At 46.3% G+C, this 24,959-nt stretch overlaps 1 protein-coding gene across 1 annotated transcript in view; it reads left to right on the top strand.

The window, feature by feature from the left end:
* Positions 1–24,959, top strand: part of FOXK1 (forkhead box K1) — a 50,676-nt gene that overhangs the window by 8,845 nt on the left and 16,872 nt on the right. The window contains exon 2 of the mRNA XM_083373163.1: positions 15,429–15,626. Coding sequence (XP_083229289.1) covers positions 15,429–15,626 — 198 coding nt within the window. The remainder of the gene's footprint in view (positions 1–15,428; positions 15,627–24,959) is intronic.

Raw genomic sequence — 24,959 nt, 5'->3', positions numbered from 1 at the left:
CGTCAAACCCAAGGTTTATATTAAGTCTTCTTACGGCGAGAATTGACCACAGATGTCTGAAATGGACGCCACAGGCGTTTGCAGCAAACCAAGATTGTGTCAGATGATTTATCATTTCCAGAGTGAACAACACATAAAAACACACATAAATCTTAACAGCAAGCCTGGTTGGTTGGATGCCATGTTTGCAGCAAACCAAGATTATGTCAGGCGACTTCTCGCTTCCAGATTAACACGCACAAACACACAAATCTAACACAAGCTTTGTTGGTTGGATGGCACGTTTGCAGTAAACCAAAATTATGTCAGGTGACTTCTCGCTTCCAAATTTTAACACAAACACCCAAAAATCTTAACAGCAAGCCTTCTTGGTTGGATGCCACGTTTGCAGCAAGCCAAGATTGTCATTTGATTTCTCACTTCCAGATTTCACACAAACAAACCTTAACACAAGCTTTGTTGGTTGGATGCCGCAGATATTTGCAGCAAATCCAAGATTAGTTCAGAAGGAAGATGCACCTAGAGGTGTTCAAGGGGGTCTTGAAAAAGTTTCCATGCTCCTCCAATCCAGGTTATGAATTTTATAAAAATTGAGGCTGCCGCTTGGCTCCGTGTCATGTCAATGTTTGGTTTGTAGGGAGGACCATCGAAAGGTGGAGATGCTCAAAGCAAGCCGAGAAACCACCTGTGGGGTGTTGTGGCTTTTAATTCCGTGCTGTTTCTTTGCTTCCCCGGTTCATTTTGAGTGGGCTAATTGCATTAAATGAAAGTGAAACGCTTCACAAAAATAGTAGGTACCAGCAAGCAGGCTCCGATAAGTTACGATGAAGATCCAAACTTGGTTTTTAACCACAGTTACTTCAATAAAGCGTGATTTCCTGATTGTGCACAAGCTTGATAACCGTGGCTTCCAAAACAGCATAGCTAGATTTATACAACAGGCTAAACCAAAATGAAACAAACCATTTTTACACAAATGTTTTAACCTTTTTGTTTGATCTTTTTATTTATTTTTTAAGCTTTGTATCTGGCCGTTCTCTTACCAACATAATGTTAAGCAGGTCTACTCAAGTCACACTAAACAGTAATTGTTTTCGGTTTAGTGCGTCGTGCTTTCTTCGACAAACCATAGTTAGAATAACAAGAGTTGGAAGGGACCTTGGAGGTCTTCTAGTCCAATCCCCTGCTTAGGCACCATTTCAGACAAATGGCTGTCCAGTCTCTTTATAAAAACTTCCAGTGTTGGAGCATTCACCGCTTCTGGAGGCAGGTGGTTCCACTGGTTAATTGTTCTAACTGTCAGAAAGTTTCTCCTTAGTTCTAGGCTGCTTCTCTCCTTGATAAGTTTCCATCCGTTGCTTCTTGTCCTGCCTTCGGGCGCTTTGGAGAATAGCTTGACTGCCTCTTCTTTGGGGCAGCCCCTCAAATATTGGAAGACTGCTATCATGTCCCCTCTGGGGACACTAAACTTGACATCCCCAATTCCAGCAACCATTCCTTATATGTTTTAGCCTCCAGTCTCCTGATCCTCTTTGTTGCTCTTCTCTGCACTCTCTCTAGAATCGTAGAGATCTATGTTTCTGCAGGATAGAGCAGTTATTCAGGTTGTTGTACTAAAAACAGCACAGTTTCTGTGTGGTGTTATCTAGCTGTTCTCCTGCGATAAATCCTTGATATTCCATCCCTTTGGCGTCAAACTGAAGTTCCTGAACCAGATTAAGAATTATCCCAGCCACCTAGGTTTGTTCCTTATGACCCAGGAAGATGGGAAGATAGGAATCTAGTTTCTCTCTGATTCATTCTTGGTGATAATTAGACATCTTTTAATAATGCAAAGTAGTGTCTGGTTCATCAAAACCAGGAGACAGATGTGGTGGTGCAATGCCACAAGCTTTATGTAGAGATAGTGCTCGACTTACAACAGTTCATTTAGCGACTGTTTGAAGTTATGATCATTGCCGTATGAGAGAGAAAGAAGTAATAGTAGTAGTAACTGTGAGAGCGATCTCGGAGTCCTACCTAGTGGACAATCCCTTAAACATGAGCCAGCCGTGTGCTGCAGCTGCCAAAAAAAACCAACACAGTGCCAGGCTGCAATAACAGAGGGGTAGAATCAAGATCATGTGAAGTGTTAATACCACTTTACAACGCTTTGGTAAGGCCACACGTGGAATACGGCATCCAGTTTTGGTCACCACGATGTAAAAAAGATGTTGAGACTCCAGAAAGAGTACAGAGAAGAGCAACAAAGATGATCAGGGGACTGGAGGCTAAAACATTTAAATAACAGTTGCTGGAATTGGGTATGTCTAGTTTAATGAAGAGAAGGACGAGGGGAGACAGGATAGCAGCCTTCCAATATCTCAGGGGCTGCCCCAAAGAAGAAGGAGTCAAGCTATTCTCCAAAGCGCCTGAAGGCAGGACAAGAAGCAACGGATGGAAACTCATCAAGGAGAGAAGCAACGTAGAATTACAATGAGAAATTTCCTGACAGTTAGAATGATTAACCAGTGAAACAACCTGCCTCCAGAAGTTGTGATTGCTCCAAAACTAGAAGTTTTCTAGAAGAGATTGGACAGCCATTTGTCTGGAATGCTATAGAGTTTCCTGCCTGAGCAGGGGGTTGGACTAGATGACCTCCAAGGTCCCTTCCAACATTATATTGTTGTTGTAGTTGTTATTACTATTATTATTATATCTTATGCAACAAGAGAAAGTCCCCTTCGAGTCCCGCTCGACCTTTGAAGGCTTCATGGACACCTTTTCCGGACAGAAAGATCGCCCAACCATCCTTGTGGTTTTGGGTTTTCAAATCTCTGCCTCCATTTCATGGCTAAACCCCCCCCCCCCGAGTCCCGCTTTCTATCAACAGTGAGCCAGTGTACCCAGGAAAAGGCTCTCCCTTGGATCTTTTTAAGCGGAAATGTTTATTAAAGGTTGCCAAGCGTGACTGACAGACATCTGGGCGGGCACAGAGAGCAAATGCAAAAAAGCCTTCGGTTTAGCATCGGCTGCAGTGAAAATCCGCCTTTCCCCCCCAAAAAAAAATAAAATAAAAAGATGGGGGTTTACGGCTTTGTAAGTTTAGATTCCTCGACACAGCGGAGAGTCAAAGGAAGATTTTGGCCCCTGGTTAACGGCATTTTAAGCTGCTTCTGCTCTCCGCGTAGGGGAAGGGCAGTAGACGTCCTACAGGAATTTGGACGATCGGACAGTCTCCAGGTCTTTGCCTGCTGCTCAAAACCAAACGGGGTGCCGGCGTGCCCCTTTTAGCAGAGAAATACAGGAAGTCCTCATCTTACGACCGCAATTGAGCCCAGCGTTTCCGTTGCTAAGCCAGGGGGTTGTTAAGTGAGGTTTTGTCCCACTGGACCACCTTTCTTGCCAACGTTGCTAAGTGAATCTGTGCAGTTCTTAAGGGAGCAACACGGTCGTTAAGTGAATCTGGCTTCCCCATTGACTTTGCTGGTCATAAGGTCGCATAAGGGGGGGGTGTCTCATGACCCCAGGACATTGCAACTGTCTTAGGTACTTGCCAGTTGCCAAGCCTCTGGATTTTGATCACCTGACCTTGAAAGGAAGCTGCAACGGTGATAAGTGGGGGGAAACTGTCCCAAGTCCCTTTCTCCCATGCCGTTGTTAACTTCAAACGGTCACTAAGAGAGTGGTTACAAATCGAAAACCGCCGTACACTTGGTCCTTGACTTAACGACCGATCGCTTAGTGACGGCCTCCAAAGCCGCAACATTTCGACCCCCTTCCAATGGTCTCTTCTTCTATCCCCGCAGGACTCGGTAGAAAAATATCTGATCTTTTTGGACATCGTAGTTCTGCTTTGGTACCCCGGAGCAAAAAGGAAGAATTTTTTCCATTTCTTTTTCTCCCCGAGTCTTCAGACACTTTCACACTCCAGAGGAGCGAAATGCAAGAAGAGCCCAGAGCCCAGGTTCATAAAGCAGCTTAATAGCAAAATCTCCCAGGGAGAGTCATTGTCTTCGCATCTTTCCTGGACACACCAGACTGGTTTGATTGTTATGTAAATTACACTTGCTCTGCCCTCCACTTTCTTCTTAATGGGCCATTCATCACTGCAAAGTTTTCTCTGAAGGAGCCAGCTGCTCCTCCTCAGAGGTCTGCCCCACCGCCACCCCTTTTTTAAAAAAAAAATAATAATCACATATATATATATATATATATATATATATATATATATATATACACACACACACACACACACACACACACACACACACACACACTGCTCAAAAAATAAAGGGAACACAAGATAAGACATCCTACTATTAAATACAGTACATTGTGTTGTTTAAGTGTTCCCTTTATTTTTTTGAGCAGTGTGTGTGTGTGTGTGTGTGTGTGTGTGTGTGTGTGTGTGTGTGCATATGTATATGTATATGGAGTAAGGTAAAGGTAAAGGTTCCCCTGCACATGCGTGCTAGTCGTTTCCAACTCTAGGGGCCGGTGCTCATCTCCGTTTCAAAGCCGAAGAGCCAGCGCTTGTCCGAGGACGTCTCCGTGGTCATGTGGCCGGCATGACTAGACGCCAAAGGCGCACGAAACGCTGTTCCCTTCCCACCGGAGTGGTCCCTATTTTTCTACTTGCATTTTTATGTGTGCTTTCAAACTGCTAGGTTGGCAGAAGCTGGGACGAGTAGCAGGCGCTCACTCTGTTACGTGGCACTCGGGATTCGACCCGCCAAACTGCCAACCTTCTGATCGACAAGCTCAGCGTCCTAACCCACTGAGCCACACCACGTCCCTTCTTATATAGAATTACCCTGATGCAAATTAGAGTTAGAAAAACCTCACATTCACAAGCTCAATTCTGCTGGTCCAGAATGCCAGGTGGGTGGCGAAAGGAAAGTCACGTGATCCCGGGAGGCTTCCGGCGTCGTAAATACGAGTCTGACTTTTGTTCACATGACCACGGGGTGGTGTGTGCAAAGGATGCTGCAGCGGTCGTAATCGTGGGCACTCAATGGAGGTTTTTAAGAAGAGGCTAGAAAAGTCATTTGTTTGAAATGATACAGGTTCTCCTACTTGAGCAGCTCCTATTCTATTCTCTGCTGTTTTCAGGGCTCCTAATATCCTTTTTTTTTAAAAAAAATTTTTTTAATTTTAATCCCATTTATATCCCGCCCTTCTCCGAAGACTCAGGGCGGCTTACAATCTAAAGAACAAATCAATGTGCTTAGCAATAGCCTTCATTCTATGTATATGCCTGCTTATTAGGGCTTTCTGTTGAAGTCTGTTTATTATTAATCCTTGTTCAAACAGCCGAGTGGAGATTTATTGACACGGGGAGAGAGAGAGAAAGTACAGAAGGCAACAGCCAGGCTCCACGTGCCGTTCCCTTCTGCCTTTCCAAATATCAGGTGGAGGAAGTCCTCAACCTATGACTACAGTTGAGCCCCCCCCCTCATCTCCCCAACATTTCCGTTGCTAAGCAAAACAGTTTTGGAGCCGTTTTGCGACCTCTTTGGCCATGGTCGTTAAGTGAATTGCTGCAGTTGTAAAATTTTCAACCCCGTTGTTAAGTGAGTCGGACTGCACCCGTTGACTTCACTCGTCGGAAGGTCGCAAAAGGGGATCACACACACACACACACAGGGACACTGTGACCGTGCTAAATATGAGTCGGTTGCCCAGCGTCTGAATTTTGACCGCGGGGATGCTGCGACGGTCATAAGTGTGAAAAACGGTCGCCAGTCCCTTTTTTCACCGCCATTGAATGGTCGCTAAAGGAACAGTTGTAAGTTGAGGAGTGCCTTTATGTCTTAGAAAAAGTTTATGAACTTGGTGGTTTGCTGGAAGACATTTCATTGCCCTAGTAGGTCACGTCATCAGGGCAAAGTGAGTTGGAAAACTCCGTGTGAAGAGATAGAAAACTCTTCACACGGAGGGGGGGAGGAGGAGGAGGAGGAGGAGGAGAAGAGGAGGAGGAGTGGAATCCTTGGTGCTCTCTGAGCTGGGTTGTTTTCTTGCAGACGTTTCCTTACCCAAACCAGGTAACATCATCAGTGCTAGAAAGGAATGGGCTTTGCTCTCATATTCCTGAATGAATATGAATGAAATGTGATGCAATCGGTACTTAGAAATCAGACACAACTACGCAACTGCTTCCCTTCTGGTTTCCTTGAGTGGCTGTTGATGGAAAGGACACCAAGCCGCTGCCAAATTGCAACGACAGCCCGTCTTGGACGAGGCGGGGATGATCTCGGTTAGATCATCCAGCAGGAATGCAAATATTCCCACCTAACATCGGATTGAAACGTTCCTCAACTGTCGTTGGCTGTGGGGAGCCGTAACTAGCTTGAGTAGAAGACAATCTGGAGACAACCTTCTCAACCAAACGAAGCTGGAGTTGACTTGCACACACACACACACACACACACACACACACACCAAAAAAACCCCTCTTTGAAATCTGGAGTGGAGGTTGTCCCATAACAGAAGGCTGTTGAGCAAATTGGCACCTCCTAAAAGTTGTGCCCCAGGGCACAATTAGCGCTTAGCAAGCAGATATTCTGAAGCGGCACCAGCTTTGTGTGATCTTGTAGTTCTTTGCTGAGGTCCTTCGCTGAGGAACACCCAGCAAACTGTTGTGCTGTGTGGTTTGTCAGATTTATGTTGGGTATCTGCCCGTGGAGCTGAGGACTGCCCCTGACCTTCGTTCATTCCGCCGGGACCTGAAGACCTGGCTCTTTGAGCTTTCCGGCCCAGGCTAAGAATTTTTTAACCGGGCTTTTTAGTTTAAGGGATAATTTAATCTTTTTTAATTGTTTTTTTAACTTTTGTATTTGTATTGCTGATTTAAAATACCCTGTAAACCGCCCTGAGTCCTTCGGGAAAGGGCGGTATATAAATCTAATAAAATTAAAATTAAATTAAATTATCGGGGGGTGGGGGTGGAAGCAGGTCTGCGCTGGTTCTTAAAATATGTCTTGAGGGTCAATAATTTGTTGGGGTTTGGTGTCACCAGGAAAGTTCTGAAGAACTACTCCCCGTTCCTATCCTTTTTTTATTGAGCGGGCATTGATTGGGGCAACTTTGTGGTGTGTAGGGCCCCTACTTTCCCCTGGGAACAGACACCACACAATCCTTACATTCCTCAAGAGGACAAACAGGTTACCCATGAGTAGAGCAATTGGGAAACTCTTTGACGGAATGCAGAAACAAACGTATTAGCACTTTCTCCTTGTCGTCCTCACTTTACAACTACGGAAGAACAGGGTAGAACAACGGCTAATGACGCTCTTTTACCGGTCTACTATAGAGAGCGCCCTCTCGTACTGTACTGTGGTTTGGTACGCTAGTCTGACAGCCACCGATAGGAAGGCATTACAGAGGGTGGTGAGCACAGCATAAGAAATCGTGGGCTGTCCCCTGACACCACTGGATGACCTCGCCAGGGCTCGCTGCCTTGGAAGAGTGAGGAAAATTCTCAGGGACGACTCACACCCTGGACGGTACCTCTTTACTCTCCTACCATCTGGGTAGGAGATGCAGGAGTATAGCCAGCCGTACCAACAGGCTGAAGAACAGCTTTTATCCGTGGCCTGTTAGGCTCTTGAACGGGAAATAATTTTATAAACTTTATGCATAATTGACTTGCGAGGCCGGTGTGTTGTGCAATTAGCTCACCTGGTGTAATAAGATGGAGGTTTGTTGTCACTGTGAGTTGGGGGTGGGGGCACGAAGGGAGGCTCAGCCAATCTCAGTGTATAGATGGTTGTGCTTTGACAATAAAGGTTCATTCATACAACTGAGGCCAAGTTTTTCTGTGCTAAACAAAGCAGTTGTTAAGTGAATCATGCATGATTTTACTGGGTTGTTGTTGTTTTTTTGCCGGGGATGATAAGCAAAACATCACCGTCGTTCAGTGGATCACGAAGTCCTTAAATGAATCCAGCTTTCCTTCTCCCCCCCCCCCCCCCCCGTGACGGAAGCCGGCTAGGAAAGCAATCCCAAATGGGATCCTGGGATGCTTCAGCCATCCTACTGCTAAGCTTGTAAGCCGCCCTGAGTCTTCAGAGAAGGGCGGGATATAAATGGAATTAAAATAAATAAATAAATAAATATGTGCCAGTTGCCAAGCAACCAGATTTGGACCACGTGATGGGGGATTTTGCGAATGGGTGTAAGTGAGAGGACCCGGGTTTTGTTTTTGTTTTTTTTTTGCTTTTGTTTTTTTTTCAGGGCCGTTGTGACTTTGAATGGTTGCTAAAGCAGTGTTGTAAGTTGAGGAGAACAAAACAGATAAAGGAGGAAAGGAAAATTGCAGGTGACTGGCAGGAGAAGTGAATCTTGATTCTCGATAAAGCCGTCCTGCAAAGCAAGCAGAAGCTGGTTTGAATGTTGAATGTTTGTTTGAAATGGTATATAGGGTTTCCTGCTTGAGGAGGGGGGGTTGGACTAGAAGACCTCCAAGGTCCCTTCTTCTGAACCAGGATTTCCTGCTTGAGCAGGGGGTCGGACTAGAAGACCTCCAAGGTCCCTTCTTCTGAACCAGGATTTCCTGCTTGAGCAGGGGGTGGGACTAGAAGACCTCCAAGGTCCCTTCTTCTGAACCAGGATTTCCTGCTTGAGCAGGGGGTCGGACTAGAAGACCTCCAAGGTCCCTTCTTCTGAACCAGGATTTCCTGCTTGAGCAGGGGGTCGGACTAGAAGACCTCCAAGGTCCCTTCTTCTGAACCAGGATTTCCTGCTTGAGCAGGGGGTCGGACTAGAAGACCTCCAAGGTCCCTTCTTCTGAACCAGGATTTCCTGCTTGAGCAGGGGGTCGAACTAGAAGACCTCCAAGGTCCCTTCTTCTGAACCAGGATTTCCTGCTTGAGCAGGGGGTCGAACTAGAAGACCTCCAAGGTCCCTTCTTCTGAACCAGGATTTCCTGCTTGAGCAGGGGGTCGGACTAGAAGACCTCCAAGGTCCCTTCTTCTGAACCAGGATTTCCTGCTTGAGCAGGGGGTCGGACTAGAAGACCTCCAAGGTCCCTTCTTCTGAACCAGGATTTCCTGCTTGAGCAGGGGGTCGGACTAGAAGACCTCCAAGGTCCCTTCTTCTGAACCAGGATTTCCTGCTTGAGCAGGGGGTCGGACTAGAAGACCTCCAAGGTCCCTTCTTCTGAACCAGGATTTCCTGTTTGAGCAGGGGGTCGGAGTAGAAGACCTCCAAGGTCCCTTCTTCTGAACCAGGATTTCCTGCTTGAGCAGGGGGTCGGACTAGAAGACCTCCAAGGTCCCTTCTTCTGAACCAGGATTTCCTGCTTGAGCAGGGGGTCGGACTAGAAGACCTCCAAGGTCCCTTCTTCTGAACCAGGATTTCCTGCTTGAGCAGGGGGTCGGACTAGAACACCTCCAAGGTCCCTTCTTCTGAACCAGGATTTCCTGCTTGAGCAGGGGGTCGGACTAGAAGACCTCCAAGGTCCCTTCTTCTGAACCAGGATTTCCTGCTTGAGCAGGGGGTCGGACTAGAAGACCTCCAAGGTCCCTTCTTCTGAACCAGGATTTCCTGCTTGAGCAGGGGGTCGGACTAGAAGACCTCCAAGGTCCCTTCTTCTGAACCAGGATTTCCTGCTTGAGCAGGGGGTCGGACTAGAAGACCTCCAAGGTCCCTTCTTCTGAACCAGGATTTCCTGTTTGAGCAGGGGGTCGGAGTAGAAGACCTCCAAGGTCCCTTCTTCTGAACCAGGATTTCCTGCTTGAGCAGGGGGTCGGACTAGAAGACCTCCAAGGTCCCTTCTTCTGAACCAGGATTTCCTGCTTGAGCAGGGGGTCGGACTAGAAGACCTCCAAGGTCCCTTCTTCTGAACCAGGATTTCCTGCTTGAGCAGGGGGTCGGACTAGAACACCTCCAAGGTCCCTTCTTCTGAACCAGGATTTCCTGCTTGAGCAGGGGGTCGGACTAGAAGACCTCCAAGGTCCCTTCTTCTGAACCAGGATTTCCTGCTTGAGCAGGGGGTCGGACTAGAAGACCTCCAAGGTCCCTTCTTCTGAACCAGGATTTCCTGCTTGAGCAGGGGGTCGGACTAGAAGACCTCCAAGGTCCCGTCCGACTCTGTTATTCTGTTGATAAGTTGGGGGATGGTCAGACTCCCACCATCCAGAACCACGAATCGTAGCTTATTCGTCTCGCCCATCAGGAAGGAAGAAGCGTTTTGCAGCTGAAAAAAAAACCCTTTTTGGCAAGCACAGTTGGATCCCCCCACCCCTTTTTTTTTCTTCCCTCCCCCCCTTTTTAAAACAACGTCTTGTATTTCTTAATGCTGATGTTCACTTTGGGAGGAAAAATGTTGGCCAAGCGGCGTTGTTATGACTTGTTCGGTTAAACAATGGGGTGGAATTGGAACGGGTGTCTGTGCAGGCTCTATTTCAGGAAAAAAAGGGGGGTTATTAAATATTTTCCTTCCCAGAGTCCAAGGCTGCTAAAAAAAAAAAGAGAGATGCGCTGGGGGGTGCAAATGGGACAGCGCCGAATCTATTTCCATAGCCAAATGTGAAACGGCAGCTTTTTTTCCTTTTATTGCCCATTCAAGCTTCTTTCCTCTACTTCATGATCAACTTTTTCAGCGCTGTTGTAACTTTGAACGGTCGCGAAATGAATGGCTGTAAGTCAAGGACTTAGAAAAGATCCTTTAATCCAGGGGTCTTCAAACTTGGCCCTTTTATGACTTGTGGACTTCAACTCCCAGAATTCCTCAGCCAGGCATGCCTGGCTGAGGAATTCTGGGAGTTGAAGTCCACAAGTCATAAAAGGGCCAAGTTTGAAGACCCCTGCTTTAATCAATCTTACGGGGAGCCCTGTTTGATGGTCTTCCAGCCCCCTGCATTAGCTCCATACTGTTCGGGGCTGCCAAAGTACAGATAGTCCTTGAGTTAACGACCAAAATTGCAGTGGATCCCTTCCTCCACTCTGCAAATGCCAGTATCTTCTAGCGCTGATGATGTTACCTGGCTGGGTCATGAAATGTCTGCAAGGAAACAACCCAGCTCAGAGAGCACCCAGGACCCCACAGTACTACTACTAGTACTACTCCTTTCCAGAAACCCCTTTCTCTTCTAGCGATGATGATGGTTCCCAGTTGGGTCATGAAACGGCTGCAAGAAAACTGCCAAGCTCAGAGAGCACCCAGGACCCCACAGTACTACTACTACTACTACTACTACTACTACTACTACTCCTTTCCAGAAACCCCTTTCTCTTCTAGCGCTGATGATGGTTCCCAGTTGGGTCATGAAATGTCTGCAAGGAAACAACCAAGCTCAGAGAGCACCCAGGACCCCACAGTACTACTACTACTACTACTACTACTACTACTAATACTAATACTCCTTTCCAGAAACCCCTTTCTCTTCTAGCACTGATCATGGTTCCCAGTTGGGTCATGAAACGGCTTCAAGAAAACTGCCAAGCTCAGAGAGCACCCAGGACCCCACAGTACTACTACTACTACTACTACTACTACTACTCCTTTCCAGAAACCCCTTTCTCTTCTAGCGCTGATGATGGTTCCCAGTTGGGTCATGAAATGTCTGCAAGGAAACAGCCAAGCTCAGAGAGCACCCAGGACCCCACACTACTACTACTACTACAACTACTACTACTACTCCTTTCCAGAAACCCCTTTCTCTTCTAGCACTGATGATGGTTCCCAGTTGGGTCATGAAACGGCTGCGAGAAAACTGCCAAGCTCAGAGAGCACTGAGGATCCCACAGACAAGATCCTTTCATGTGCGCTTGTAGCTCAGCATAGCCAGGAAAAAATGTCCTGTTCTTCCTAAGATGGGCGAGTTGCTCTCTTCTGATCTCTAATCCAGTCTGGGGTGGAAGCCTTTCTCCACTCTGGCAGAAGACGTGACACCAGTATGTACTTCACTTTTTTGCTGGACAACACAAAGAGACATCCTTGTCCTAAAGACCAGAGCATGGAAGTTGGTCGACAAAAGAAATGTTTGGATACACGCAACCGATGTAAACCGCCACAGGTCCACAGAGTCAGGTCTTCAGAAGGAAGCATCGCCGGGAGAATCACAAAGATGGATCTTCAGAACCGGTTCCAAGAAAGAGCGTGAAGCCACGTCTGTGCATTCTGCTATTTCAATAGTTCAGATCCTAGTTGACAAGAGGCAGATCTTACTAAGTGCGCATCGGCTGTTTGCTAACATGATGGTCCAGCTACAAATATGGTCTTAAAAGCTGGAAGGGAACTTTACCATTTGGGACCATTTCTTCCACCTAAAAACCTTTTAGTGCTTCGTTTGAGGCCAAGAACAAATGTAATTCCCCCCCCTTCCCCCCAATTGGCCAGAATATTGCAACTGGAATGCGAAAAATAAACAGCAATTGCATTTCATTTTGTTGTCATTTTATTTTCCTTCCTGCGCTGATGAGACGGATCTAGCTCGGAGCGGTTAAATGTGTCCAGATGTCTTGTGCTATTATCAAGGCTGCAAATAACTCTCATTAGTCTAGGGGAGATACGGTGAGATTCTTCGATATCAAGGCACGCTCAGAAAACTTCCCGTGGATGCTTATGGGGGGATGAAAATCTCGCCCGTGTAATTCGTTTTGTTTAAAAGACAAAAAAAAAGTGGGCTTCGAAAAAAGAATTCTTTTTCAACCACAACTGAAAGAAATAGATTAGTAAGAAGCGTTTGTGCTCGGAAAGGGTGGACAACACGTACGTCCTCCAGTTACAACAGTTCATTTAATGACCATTCAAAGTTACAACAGCACTGGGAAAAGTGACTTGGGACACCTTTTCACACTCACGACCGTTGGGGTGTGTAAAATTGAGCAGGGGGAGAGGAGGAGGAGGAGGAGGACTGGGGGGGGGTGTCCTGGGTGCCCTCTGCGCGTGATTGTTCCCTTGCAGACGTTTCATGACCCAACTGGGTAACGTTATCAGTGCTAGAAGGGTTTGTGGAGAGGAGGAGGAGGAGAACTTGGTGGAGCAGTGGGCTAATGCCTCCTTAAGTAATACCAGCTGCCTGCAATTAGTGCAGGTTCGCATCCCACCAGGCTCAAGGTTGACTCAGCCTCCCGTCCTTCCGAGGTAGGTAAAATGAGGACCCAGATTGTTGGGGGCAATTAAGCTGACTTTGTAATAATGCCACTTGGGGTGTGTGTGAAAGCCCTAACAAGCAGGCATATACATAGAATGAAGGCTACTGCTAAGCTTGTAAGCCGCCCTGAGTCTTCGGAGAAGGGCGGGATATAAATGGAATTTAAATAAATAAATAAATAAAAAATAACTGAGGGGCCCTTGGTGCTCTCTGATCTTGGTTGTTTTCTTGCAGACATTTCATGACCCAACTGGGTAACGTCATCAGTGCCATTGGGTGTGATGTTACCTAGTTAGAGTAATGAAAGATCTGCAAGAAAACATCCAAGCTCGGAGAGCAGCAAGGTCCCCTTCCATTTGAACAGGTAGACAAAAATGCCAAATGTTGGCCTGACTTTAGGGGAGAAATACACACACACACACACACACACACACACACACACACACACACACACACACACACACACACACACACACATATATATATATATATATATATATATATATATATATATATATATATATATTTTAATTCCATTTATATCCCGCCCTTCTCCGAAGACTCAGGGTGGCTTACAAGCTTAGCAGTAGCCTTCATTCTATGTATATGCCTGCTTATTAGGGCTTTCACACACACCCCAAGCGGCATTATTACAAAGTCAGCTTAATTGCCCCCAACAATCTGGGTCCTCATTTTACCTAACCTCGGAAGGACGGAAGGCTGAGTCGATATACATAATTTGCATGCAATAGTATACATAATTTACAATTTAATATACATAATTTGCATGCAATAATTGAACTGTAAAAAAAAAACGGCAACAGTTTATGATGGAGTGCCCGGAATCACGTCTGTGGGTGTACGTCCTTTTTAGAAGACCCCCCCCCCCCCGGTGCTTACTAACCAGGCTTATGGCCTGGAAATAACATTGCTGCAAGCCCCACGGAAATCCCTAAGTGTAAACAAAAGCTTTTCCAAGGCGCATATTTCCAAGCAACAGTAATGTTAAGATGTCAGTAGAATTTACAGTTTGGCTGTGATTTATGGAAGTCCTCTTTATTGGGGCTTGCTTATAGTTCCCGCAGACCAGGGAGCTGTAGTTGCAAAAAAAAACGGGGTGGGGGGTTGGAGGGGGGAAGCAAAATACAGAGGGATCAACCAAGAAGAAGCTCTTTTTTTTTCAGATTCCTTTGGGGGGGGGTTATTTATTTATTTATTTTATTCTCCTTTTCCCCTCTTTTTTTTTATGGCGGCTCCCTTAAGTAAAGAAAAACGCTTTTATACTTCCTGCTCTTCGTTTGGTGATTTTGTTTTTAAAAATACTACTGTTTTTCTTCTGCTTCGTCCTTCCTTGTTCGGGCTTTGCCTGCATTCCCAGGGGTTGATAGCGGGCGTTTTCAAAAGAAGCGTCACAAAAGAATTGCCCTACGGGGCAGTCCTTGACGTACGGCCACAACGGAGCCCAAGCTTGATGTTTCCTAAGTGAGGCATTGGTTAAGTCAGCCTTGCCCCCCTCCCCCCCCCCCCCGAGTATTACGACTGACTTTTCTCTCCACAATCGTTGTTAAGTGATCGTGGCGGTTCTTAAATTAGTCACACGGTCGTTAAGGGCGGCTGGCTTCCCTGTTGGCTTTTGCTTGTCGCCGAAAGGGGAAATCAGACGATCCTGGGGATTCTGCAACCGTCATAAGGACCTGCCAGTTGCTAAGCCATCTGAATTTTTGATCCCCTGACCAACACTCGCTTAAACTGCCTTGCTTAACAAGGTGAATTTTGGGCGCAGTTGCAGCCATAAGTCAAGGGTTACCTATACCAGGGGTAGGCAACCTTGGCTCTTTTATGACTCGTGGACTTCAACTCCCAGAATTCCTGAGCCAGCTATGCTGGCTCAGGAATTCTGGGAGTTGAAGTCCACGAGTCATAAAAGAGCCAAGGTTGCCTACCCCTGACCTATAGTAATAGTTAGATAAACTTCCATTGATGGAGGTGCCAGTTTCAGGCTAAGGTTTGGGACCCAAGATCTGGTTCTACATCAAGACCCTGCAATCCTGCATCCTTTAAATCAGAGCTCCCCAACCTTTGGGGCAACAGGGACCGGTTCCACGGAGAAAGGTTTTTCCACGGACCGGAGAGTGCGTGGTTTTGTGTGCTGCCCGCATCCTGAGGATGGGGCTTTGCTTGTTTGTGCGGACCGGTTACTGGCATGCCACGGTCCGCTACCGGTCCACGTTCCGGGGGGTTGGAGGCCTTGCTTTAAATCGGTGCCTGATGCTTAACTCCGGTTGAACGTTTCACACACTCAATTGTACCCATGTTGTTGTTGTTTTTCCCCTTCCCCTCCCTCAGGTGTGTCATTCGGTTCCCAAGCACTGTCATCAAAATCCAGTTCACGTCACTCTACCATAGAGAGGAGGCAAGAGAGGACACAGCATCTCCTCCACTCCGGCCACTCTACCCCCAGATATCACCGCTTAAGATCCACATTCCAGAGCCGGATCTTCGGAGCTTGGTCAGCCCCCTGCCTTCTCCCACCGGCACCATCAGGTAAGAAAGGGGTGTGGCTCTCCAGTACAGGTGTGGCCATCCCTGTGTCAACAAAACGCCACTTCCCAAAATTCTCATTTCTCCCCTTATCCAAGGCAATCCTTGTCTTACAGCCCAAAATTCTCATTTCTCCCCTTATCCAAGGCAATCCTTGTCTTACAGCCCAAAATTCTCATTTCTCCCCTTATCCAAGGCAATCCTTGTCTTACAGCCCAAAATTCTCATTTCTCCCCTTATCCAAGGCAATCCTTGTCTTACAGCCCAAAATTCTCATTTCTCCCCTTATCCAAGGCAATCCTTGTCTTACAGCCCCAAATTCTCATTTCTCCCCTTATCCAAGGCAATCCTTGTCTTACAGCCCCAAATTCTCATTTCTCCCCTTATCCAAGGCAATCCTTGTCTTACAGCCCAAAATTCTCATTTCTCCCCTTATCCAAGGCAATCCTTGTCTTACAGCCCAAAATTCTCATTTCTCCCCTTATCCAAGGCAATCCTTGTCTTACAGCCCAAAATTCTCATTTCTCCCCTTATCCAAGGCAATCCTTGTCTTACAGCCCAAAATTCTCATTTCTCCCCTTATCCAAGGCAATCCTTGTCTTACAGCCCAAAATTCTCATTTCTCCCCTTATCCAAGGCAATCCTTGTCTTACAGCCCCGATGGAGCCCCAGATTTTCCTTGTTAAGTGAGCTCCATGGTTTGGTGGTGTTGTTTTTTTTTTAAAAAAAAATACTACTCTTCTTATCGCTTTACAAAGCCCAAATAAGACCACACCTGGAATACTGCAGCCAATTTTGGTCACAAAAAAAGATGTTGAGAGTTTGGGGGCGGGGAAAAAATTCAGAGAAGAGCAGCTAAGGCCATCAAAGGCCTGGAGGCTAAAACGTACGAAGAGATTGTGGGTTCTCGTCCCGCCTTTGGCATCAAATCCAACTGAATGATTTTGGGGTGGAGACGGGGTGTTCCAGTCCCACTTCATGAGAGCTTGGTGGGTGACTTTAAGCCAGTTCCCCTCTCTCCAGCCAACCCACCTCAGAGGGTTGTCGTTGTGGGGGGAATAGGGAGTTGAAGTATGACATTCAAGTATGTCGCTGCCTTGAGTTATTTACAAGAGTAATAAAGGCATGCTATAAAATGATGATGATGGTGGCGATGATGATCTTGGACAGCATGGGTCGAAGCTCACGTGAAACCCGAAGCTATGAAGTCCTGAGCTATCTTCTGCCATGCTTTGTCAGAAGTCCCGGCTGGAACTATGGCGCTGAAGTGGGAGGGGGAAGGCGACGGGTGTCTTTTTCTTTCTGCGGTGACTTCACTTTTTTTCAGGAAGCAAAAATGTCACGTGCCCCAGACTGATACGTTGAGCTTGACACACCCTAGAGAGCCAGTGTTGAAACAGGCAAGCTTCAGCTTGCTGGTCTGGATGGGAAACGAGTCATTTCCCAAGCTGGTGGAGGGAGAGACCCAAGATCTCCATCTCAGAGTCCAAGGGTCCCGAGAAGTGTGAAGTCTCCTCTGAACTGGAGATGCTGGAGACCTGCTAGAGTGAAGGTCCCCAACCATGGCAACTTGTGGACTTCAACTCCCAGAATCCCTCAGCCAGGGTCTCCGACCGTGGCAACTTTAAGACTTGTGGACTTCAACTCCCAGAATTCCTCAGCCAGGGTCTCCGACCGTGGCAACTAAGACTTGTAGACTTCAACTCCCAGAATTCCTCAGCCAGGGTCTCCGACCTTGGCAGTAAGACTTGTGGACTTCAACTCCCAGAATCCCTCAGCCTGCTATGCTATGCTGTTAAGGAATTCTGGGAGTTGAAGTCCACTAGTCTTAAAGTTGCCAAGGTTTAGAGGCCCCTGCTCCAGAGGCTGAGAGAGGACCACATCTGGCTGCATCAGCTTTGTTCCACTTGATGCTCTGTTAGATGGGCTGGAATGACAGTTTTCAGATTTTTCTTACCTGCGTCACTCAAGCAGGTGGCCTCACCTGATCGAGCAGCATACGTCTTCTCCTCCTTGGCCTGGGTGGGATGCAGCAAGGAGGAAAAGGGGTGGGCAAAGCTGGCAGCAGCTAAACCCCCCAACCTTTGCTGTGGTTTTGAAATGCACTTTCTCATGGAAATTAAAAAAGTGGGGAGGGGTCCTTTGATGGGATTGACCCCTGAGCATCCTTTTAAGCAAAAGACTTAAAGTGGAAGTGAGGGCAGAACAGCCCCCCTGACTATCATATGGTCTTATAAAAGGTAAAGTTTCCCCCGCACACGCGTGCTAGTCGTTTCCGACTCTAGGGGCCGGTGCTCATCTCCGTTTCAAAGCCGAAGAGCCAGCGCTTGTCCGAGGACGTCTCCGTGATCATGTGGCCGGCATGACTAGACGCCAAAGGCGCACGGAACGCTGTTACCTTCCCACCGGAGTGGTCCCTACTTTTCTACTTGCATTTTTTACGTGCTTTCGAACTGCTAGGTTGGCAGAAGCTGGGACGCATAACAGGCGCTCACTCTGCTACGCGGCACTCGGGATTCGACCCGCCAAACTGCCGACCTTCTAATCGACAAGCTCAGCGTCCTAACCCACTGAGCCACCGCGTCCCTTCTAATACTGAGCCTTAATACAAAATTTCACTTTCCCCTTCTTCTCTCTTTTTTTCCTTCCTTCCTTCCCTCCCTCCCTCGCCCTCCACTTCTTTCCCTCTTAATCTTCTTCCTCTGTACCTCTCCTCCCTTCTTTTCTTTTCTCTCTTCCTCTCCCTTCCTCCCTCCCTTCCTTCCTTCTTCTCTACTCCTCCACTTCTTTCCTTCTTAACCCTTCCATCCTTCCTTCCTCTCACCTTTCGTTTCTTCCACCCTCCCCCATTTAAAAAAAATCTGTTCTTCCCCACTCCCTCCCTCCCAAAGAAGGAAAAGTTTAAGCTTGGGCATTGCCCTCGTTCTACAAAGTCACTCAATACTTTTCACTTCCGCTGAGCTCCTCCGGTCTTTCCGAAGGGGGCCGAAAAAGGAGCCCTCCGTTGTCATCGTCGGTTTTTTTTTTTCTCCTTCCCTGCCTCCTTCATTACTTCTCCTTTCGTTCACTTTTAGTTCCTTGACCGTAGTGAGCTGGGATTTACCGCTCCGGCCCTGCAGGGGGGAAGCCGGTGCCGAACAGAGCCTCCATATTCCAAGGCACTCTATCTTAGCGCACCAGACACCCCCACCCCTCTCTCTTTTTTTCTTTTTTTTTAATGCAAACCGGGGGGGGGGGGCTAGGGGAGGATCCCGTTGATCCAAGAGGCTTTATTATTCAAGTCTGCCACAACACCAGGCATCTCTCTCTCTCTCTCTCTCTCTCTCTCTCTGTCTCTCTCTCTCTCTCTCTCTCTCTCTCTCTCTCTGTCTCTCTCTCTCTGTCTCTCTCTCTCTGTCTCTCTCTCTCTCTCTCTCTCTCTCTCTCTCTCTCTCTCTGGCAAAGCTTTGCAGGCTCGTTTTTTGAGGAATGCCAGCCATCCCGGCAAGAAGGCGAGAGGGTGGGTGGGGGGAAAAAACCCTTTTTCTCTTTGGGTTCCTCCCCCTCCTGGTCGAGCTGGGAAGCTGTTCTCATGAGATCAGCTTTCCTCTCCTTCCCTGTCCCCCCCACTCCACCCCACCCCTTTTGGCAGCTTTCGCTTACCTAATTTGGTGTGCCCGCACCCTGCGTGCTCCTGATTGGTCCCCGGGAAAGTTTTCCAACAAAGATCCCAAGTTCGTTTCCTTTTTGGAAATCAGAGACCGCCCTCCTTCCCTCCCCTGTGCTGGCAGACACTTCCCAAACGTTTAATGATGATGATGATGATGATTCCTTCTCTCTCCCACCCACCCCCACCCACCCACCCACCCCGTTTGTTTGTTTTGCTTAAGCTAAGCGGCAGCATTGACCGGAATACGATACGCAAACAAACATTGTTAGGCCGTCCCTTCTCTGCTTCTCTGGCTCTTGCAAGCCTTTTTCCTCCCGTAACTTTCTTTTTAAAAACAAAAAACCAAAACGCTGGGGAAAAATTTCCTCTGTTTGGTCTTGATTTGCTCAAGGCGATCCTTGAACCTCTCGGCTTCCGAGGAAATGCAGTTGAAATCACTAGTGCCCTTCGATTAAAGCGAGTCTGCGCCACGTCGAAAACGTGTGTACATGTTTTTGCAATTCTCTTGGAATTTCTGTTCCAGGGAAATTTTAATCAAAAGCTGGGTCTGGGAGGGTGGGGGTAGGGGGGGGAAAAATCCATCCATCCGATGATGGTTCTCAATGCAGAGTCAGTCCTAAGGTGGAGGTGGTGTCCCGTCACAGAGAGTGATGGGTTCAAATTACACCTAATCTTTTTTTTAAATTGAAAAGTTTTACAGTACATTTTATTTTTAACAAAACAAAACCCCTCCCAACCCCCTCCCCTCTTCCCAACCCTCCCCAACATCTCCCTCCCTCCCCCTCCCCGACTTCCCAGAGCTAAATACAAGGTATAACAGTAAAAACAATCATAATCTACCATATGCAAACAACAATAACTATTAAATCTATCGCACTTTAACTCTTATAAAATAACTTCAAGCATCAATACTTATTCAAATGCTAAGTGAAACCTTTTAGTCCCATATTTATTCTGAATGTAATCAATCCATTTTTTCCACTCCACAATATATCTCTGTTGCGAATGGTCTTTCGAATACGCTGAAATCTTTGCCATTTCCGCCAAATTGGAAACTTTTAAAGTCCATTCTTCTATAGTCAGCAGTTCTTCCTTCTTCCAATATTGCCCTACTAAAAGTCTTGCTGCCGTAATTAAATTCAGCATCAACTTAGCGTCCACAACAGTAGTGTCAGTAGTAATAGCCAGTAAAAACAATTGCGGACAAAACTTTATCCTTTTCTTAAATATCTCCTGCATATTCCACCAGATTTTAATCCAAAATGCTTTTTAACCTTTTTACAGGTGCACCATATATGAAAATACGTTGCATCTTCACCACCACACCTCCAACATTTAGGCTGGCAGTTCGGAGACATACTTGCTAATTTTTTAGGATCTAAATGCCACCTCTAAAACATTTTGTAAAAGTTCTCTCTTAAATTTTGAGCTTGCGTAAATCTTACATTTCTCAATCTTTTGAGAAAGGAATTTTACGTTCCTTCTTCCTTTCCAACACTGTACAAGTAGGCCTCAACTTTTAACAACGGTTCGTTTAGTGGCTGTTCAAACTTGCATTGGGAAAAGCGACTTGTGACCGTTTCTCACACACAGAACCGTTGCAGCATCCCCGTGGTCACAGGACCAAGAATTCAGACCCTGGGCAAGTGACTCATATTTATGACGGTCGTAGCGTCTCGGGGTCATGTGATTCCCCTTTTGCAACCTTCTGACAAGCAAAGTCAATGTGGGGGGGAGCCACATTCACTTAACAACCGTGTTAGTAACTGAACAACTTCAGTGATTCACTTAAGGACCGTGGCAAGAAAGGTCGTAAAATGGGACAAAACTCCCCTTTTAGAAATGTTTCGCTTAGCAACTTAAATTTTGGCCTCAGTTGTGATCATAAGTTGAGGGCTATCTCTCTCCTCTTTAGAAATAAATTTAAGGGCTTAAGTCTGACACTCTACTCTTCAAAAGTCATTTAAAATTGAAAGTGTGGCGGTGGAGGGGTTTTTTAATTAGAATTATGCCTTGCTTAGCAAGACCTACCAGCTTCAGCGGTTTCAACAACAGACTCTGTTGCTTTTAAGAGTTCTTTGCCTCCCTTCCTCCTTGCCTCTTCCTCCTCTCCCACTCACCCCTCTGGTTTCCCCCCCCTTAGGTAAAGGTAAAGGTTCCCCCGCACATGCGTGCTAGTCGTTTCCGACTCTAGGGGCCGGTGGTCATCTCCGTTTCAAAGCCGAAGAGCCAGCGCTTGTCCGAGGACGTCTCCGCAGTCATGTGGCCGGCATGACTAGACGCCAAAGGCGCACGGAGCGCTGTTCCCTTCCCACCAGAGTGGTCCCTATTTTTCTACTTGCATTTTTACGTGCTTTCGATCTGCTAGGTTGGCAGAAGCTGGGACGAGTAACAGGCGCTCACTCTGCTACGCGGCACTCGGGATTCGACCCGCCAAACTGCCGACCTTCTGACCGCGTCCCTCCCCCCTTAGACCCTCACTTAAATCTTAACTTGCTGTTTCCCCACATTAAAGGCAAGGCAATAATAATTAGATTTTTTTTCTCCAGTCCTTGAGAGCAGTCAGTTGGCTTTGCACGGGCTAAAAGCCTTTGTTTTTGATTTGGATTTGTCAAGCAAGGGAATATTAAAACAAAACAAAAAAAAGGAAAGCAAGTTACGTGTGGGCAATTTTCTGTTTACTGCTTTGCAGAACAGAGAGGGAAGGGAAACAGCTCTTGGCTGGGTGTAAAATGCGAGTAGAAACATCCTGCAACTGAGATCATGCTTTTTGTCTGCAAACTGCCAAAATAGAAAAAACGGTGACAAGCCAAGATTTTTTTTTTACAGAAAATATAAAGCAGGAACGTTGGATGTATGGCATTTTTTAAGGCAGAGGGTGTTAATAAGGCCCTCGAGGTTTAAATAAATAAAAAAAAACTTGAAATGCAAGTTGGTATATTTCTTTCCTGTTTTCTCCAGGATCTTGGTTTACTCTTGTGAACAAATCCAAAGGTTAGGATGAGTTGCAAAGCATTTCAAGCTGCAGGTTTTTAAGTCTTTTAATATTTTTAACCACGGTCTTCAGTTTCTTGCTGGGTTTTTTTTTTAAAAAATAATAATAATAATACAGAAGAAAAACAGTTCAGTTAGAAACAGATGGAGATAAAATGGGCTTACAAAAAAAGGAGAGAAAAAAAACCAGCATGCCAAAATGAAAGTCAACCCGGTTAGAAATAAATTAAAGTAATAGATATGTTTTTTTATTATTATTATTGTAGTAAATTTTGTTGGTAAGTGAAAATACCTAAAAATGATGTTTCCGCTGGAGGCATAATTTCAGCTGGGATGTAAGCAATTGAAGGAGTGACTGCCTGCTCGTACATAAACTCATACATAAAAAACTTGTTTTTAAAGAGCTGCTTGCGGGCTTCATCTTGCGTCGTCGTGATCTGATTTTCAGCAGTTTAGCAACTCACTAAGAGATTTCCTAGTGGTAGCATAAAAATAATAATTTCTTCTCTCTCTTTCAGCTTCTAATTAGGCTGCTGGAGTGGACCGTTTTCATTTTTTGTGACTTTTTTCCCCCCAATCTGATTGTTACATAACTGTGTCAACATCAAAAATGTCAGCGCTTTCTCTGGGAGGGAAAACTGCCTAGAAAAACTGAGAATCAATAATAGTCATTTTTGCAGCTCCTTTCACTGATCTGTGTTGATTTTGCTACTTGAAAAACATAACACGCTTTATTATGAGCCTTAGCATGCTCGTAAAATTACCATGTTCGGTATATTTATTAAATGTAAATATGAAGTTTAACCAGACAGAAGAAACTAGCCATCCTTACAATCATAAAATAGAGTTATATCTTCTGGCTTTCAGCTGTTCATATTTTTAGGGGGGGAAAACCTGGAATAGACAGGGAAAAATAAGATTAATGATGTGAAGGCTTAGCTGTTGGGCATAGTGTGTTCACTCTTAATTTCTGCTTCTCAGACTTCATTCTTAACATCTTGATAGCTGAATCTGAAAACCTTTGCTTTGTTGTTGTTGTTAGTTGCGAAGTCGTGTCTGACCCATCGCGACCCCATGGACAACGTTCCTCCAGGCCTTCCTGTCCTCTACCATCTTCTGGAGTACATTTAAGCTCACGCCTCCTGCTTCAGTGACTCCATCCAGCCACGTCATTCTCTGTCGTCCCCTTCTTCTCTTGCCCTCAACCTTTCCCAGCATTAGGCTCTTCTCCAGTGAGTCCTTCCTTCTCATTAGGTGGCCAAAGTATTTTGAGTTTCAACTTCAGGATCTGGCCTTCTAAAGAGCAGTCAGGGTTGATCTCCTCTAGGACTGACCGGTTTGATCGCCTTGCAGTCCAAGGGACTCGCAGGAGTCTTCTCCAGCACCATAATTCAAAGGCCTCAATTCCACCCTGTTGTTGTTAGTTACGAAGTCGTATCTGACCCATCGCGACCCCATGGACAACATTCCTCCAGGCCTTCCTGTCCTCTACCATCTTCTGGAGTCCATTTAAGCTCACGCCTCCTGCTTCATGGACTCCCTCCAGCCACCTCATTCTCTGTTGTCCCCTTGTTGATTCTGTTGTTGTGGTGGTTAGTTGCGAAGTCGTATCCGACCCATCGCGTCCCCATGGACAACATTCCTCCAGGCCTTCCTGTCCTCTACCATCTTCTGGAGTCCATTTAAGCTCACGCCTACTGCGTCCCCTTCTTCTCTTGCCCTCAACCTTTCCCAGCATTAGGCTCTTCTCCAGCGAGTCCTTCCTTCTCATTAGGTGGCCAAAGTATTTGACTTTCAACTTCAGCATCTGGCCTTCTAAAGAGTAGTCGGGGTTGATCTCCTCTAGGACTGACCGGTTGGATTGCCTTGCAGTCCATTTTGCACCTTTGCTTGGACTGATCTTTATTACTGGTTAAGATGTTTCTCTTCTTGTCAGACAAACTGTGATTTTCTGTTGCTGAAACTAAAGCATCCCGATTAGAAACACACTTTGTAAAATATGTATTACAGGTCCTTTTATGTGGCCTTTGTCTCCAAATAGCTGAGAAGCCACAGTCGACAAGAACAAAGCCAGGCAATTGTTTTTTTAAATATAAACAGAAATTATCAATCTCTCAACACAATCTACCAATCTGTCAGAATAATCATAAAAACACAGCCCTGTTTCTTACCACAGAATCATCGTGAATGTGGGTATCCCTTACCCTGCCAGCTTGAAGTTGCGTGGACTTGCGACTCCCAGAATTCCCCAGCCAGCAGGCTGCTGAGGAATTCTGGGAGCTGAAAAAGTCCACACAAGGTGATTAGGAAATCTGGAGGCTTTATCTAGCTATCTTATCTATCTAGAAGCCACCCATCTCCCTCATAGAGGAAGGGTTGAAGTCCACCCATGTTGACTAGGGAATTTTGGGGTTGAAGTCCACGCATCAAGTTGCTAAGGTTATGAAACCCCGATGGAAATACAGACTTTTTAATCCAATGAATCAAGGAAGAGAGATGACAAGCCTTGGGTAGACTTGACCTCTGACCTGAAATGAGATCCAGTCCAGTTAATACTTGGATGGCAGGTCATTCCAGGAGTCCAGGGCTCTTGGTCAAACCAGGACACTGAACAACCATCTCCAACCCAGCCTTGGTAAATCATTTCTGTGATTGCCACGAGGTATGGATGGAGACAGTCATCCAGACTCCAG

This window comes from Vipera ursinii (genome assembly GCF_947247035.1).
Source record: "Vipera ursinii genome assembly, chromosome: 13".
Classification (NCBI taxonomy): Eukaryota; Metazoa; Chordata; class Lepidosauria; order Squamata; family Viperidae; genus Vipera; species Vipera ursinii.
The sequence above is the reverse complement of the archived record's forward strand: the minus strand, read 5'-3'. Positions and strand labels throughout refer to the sequence as shown.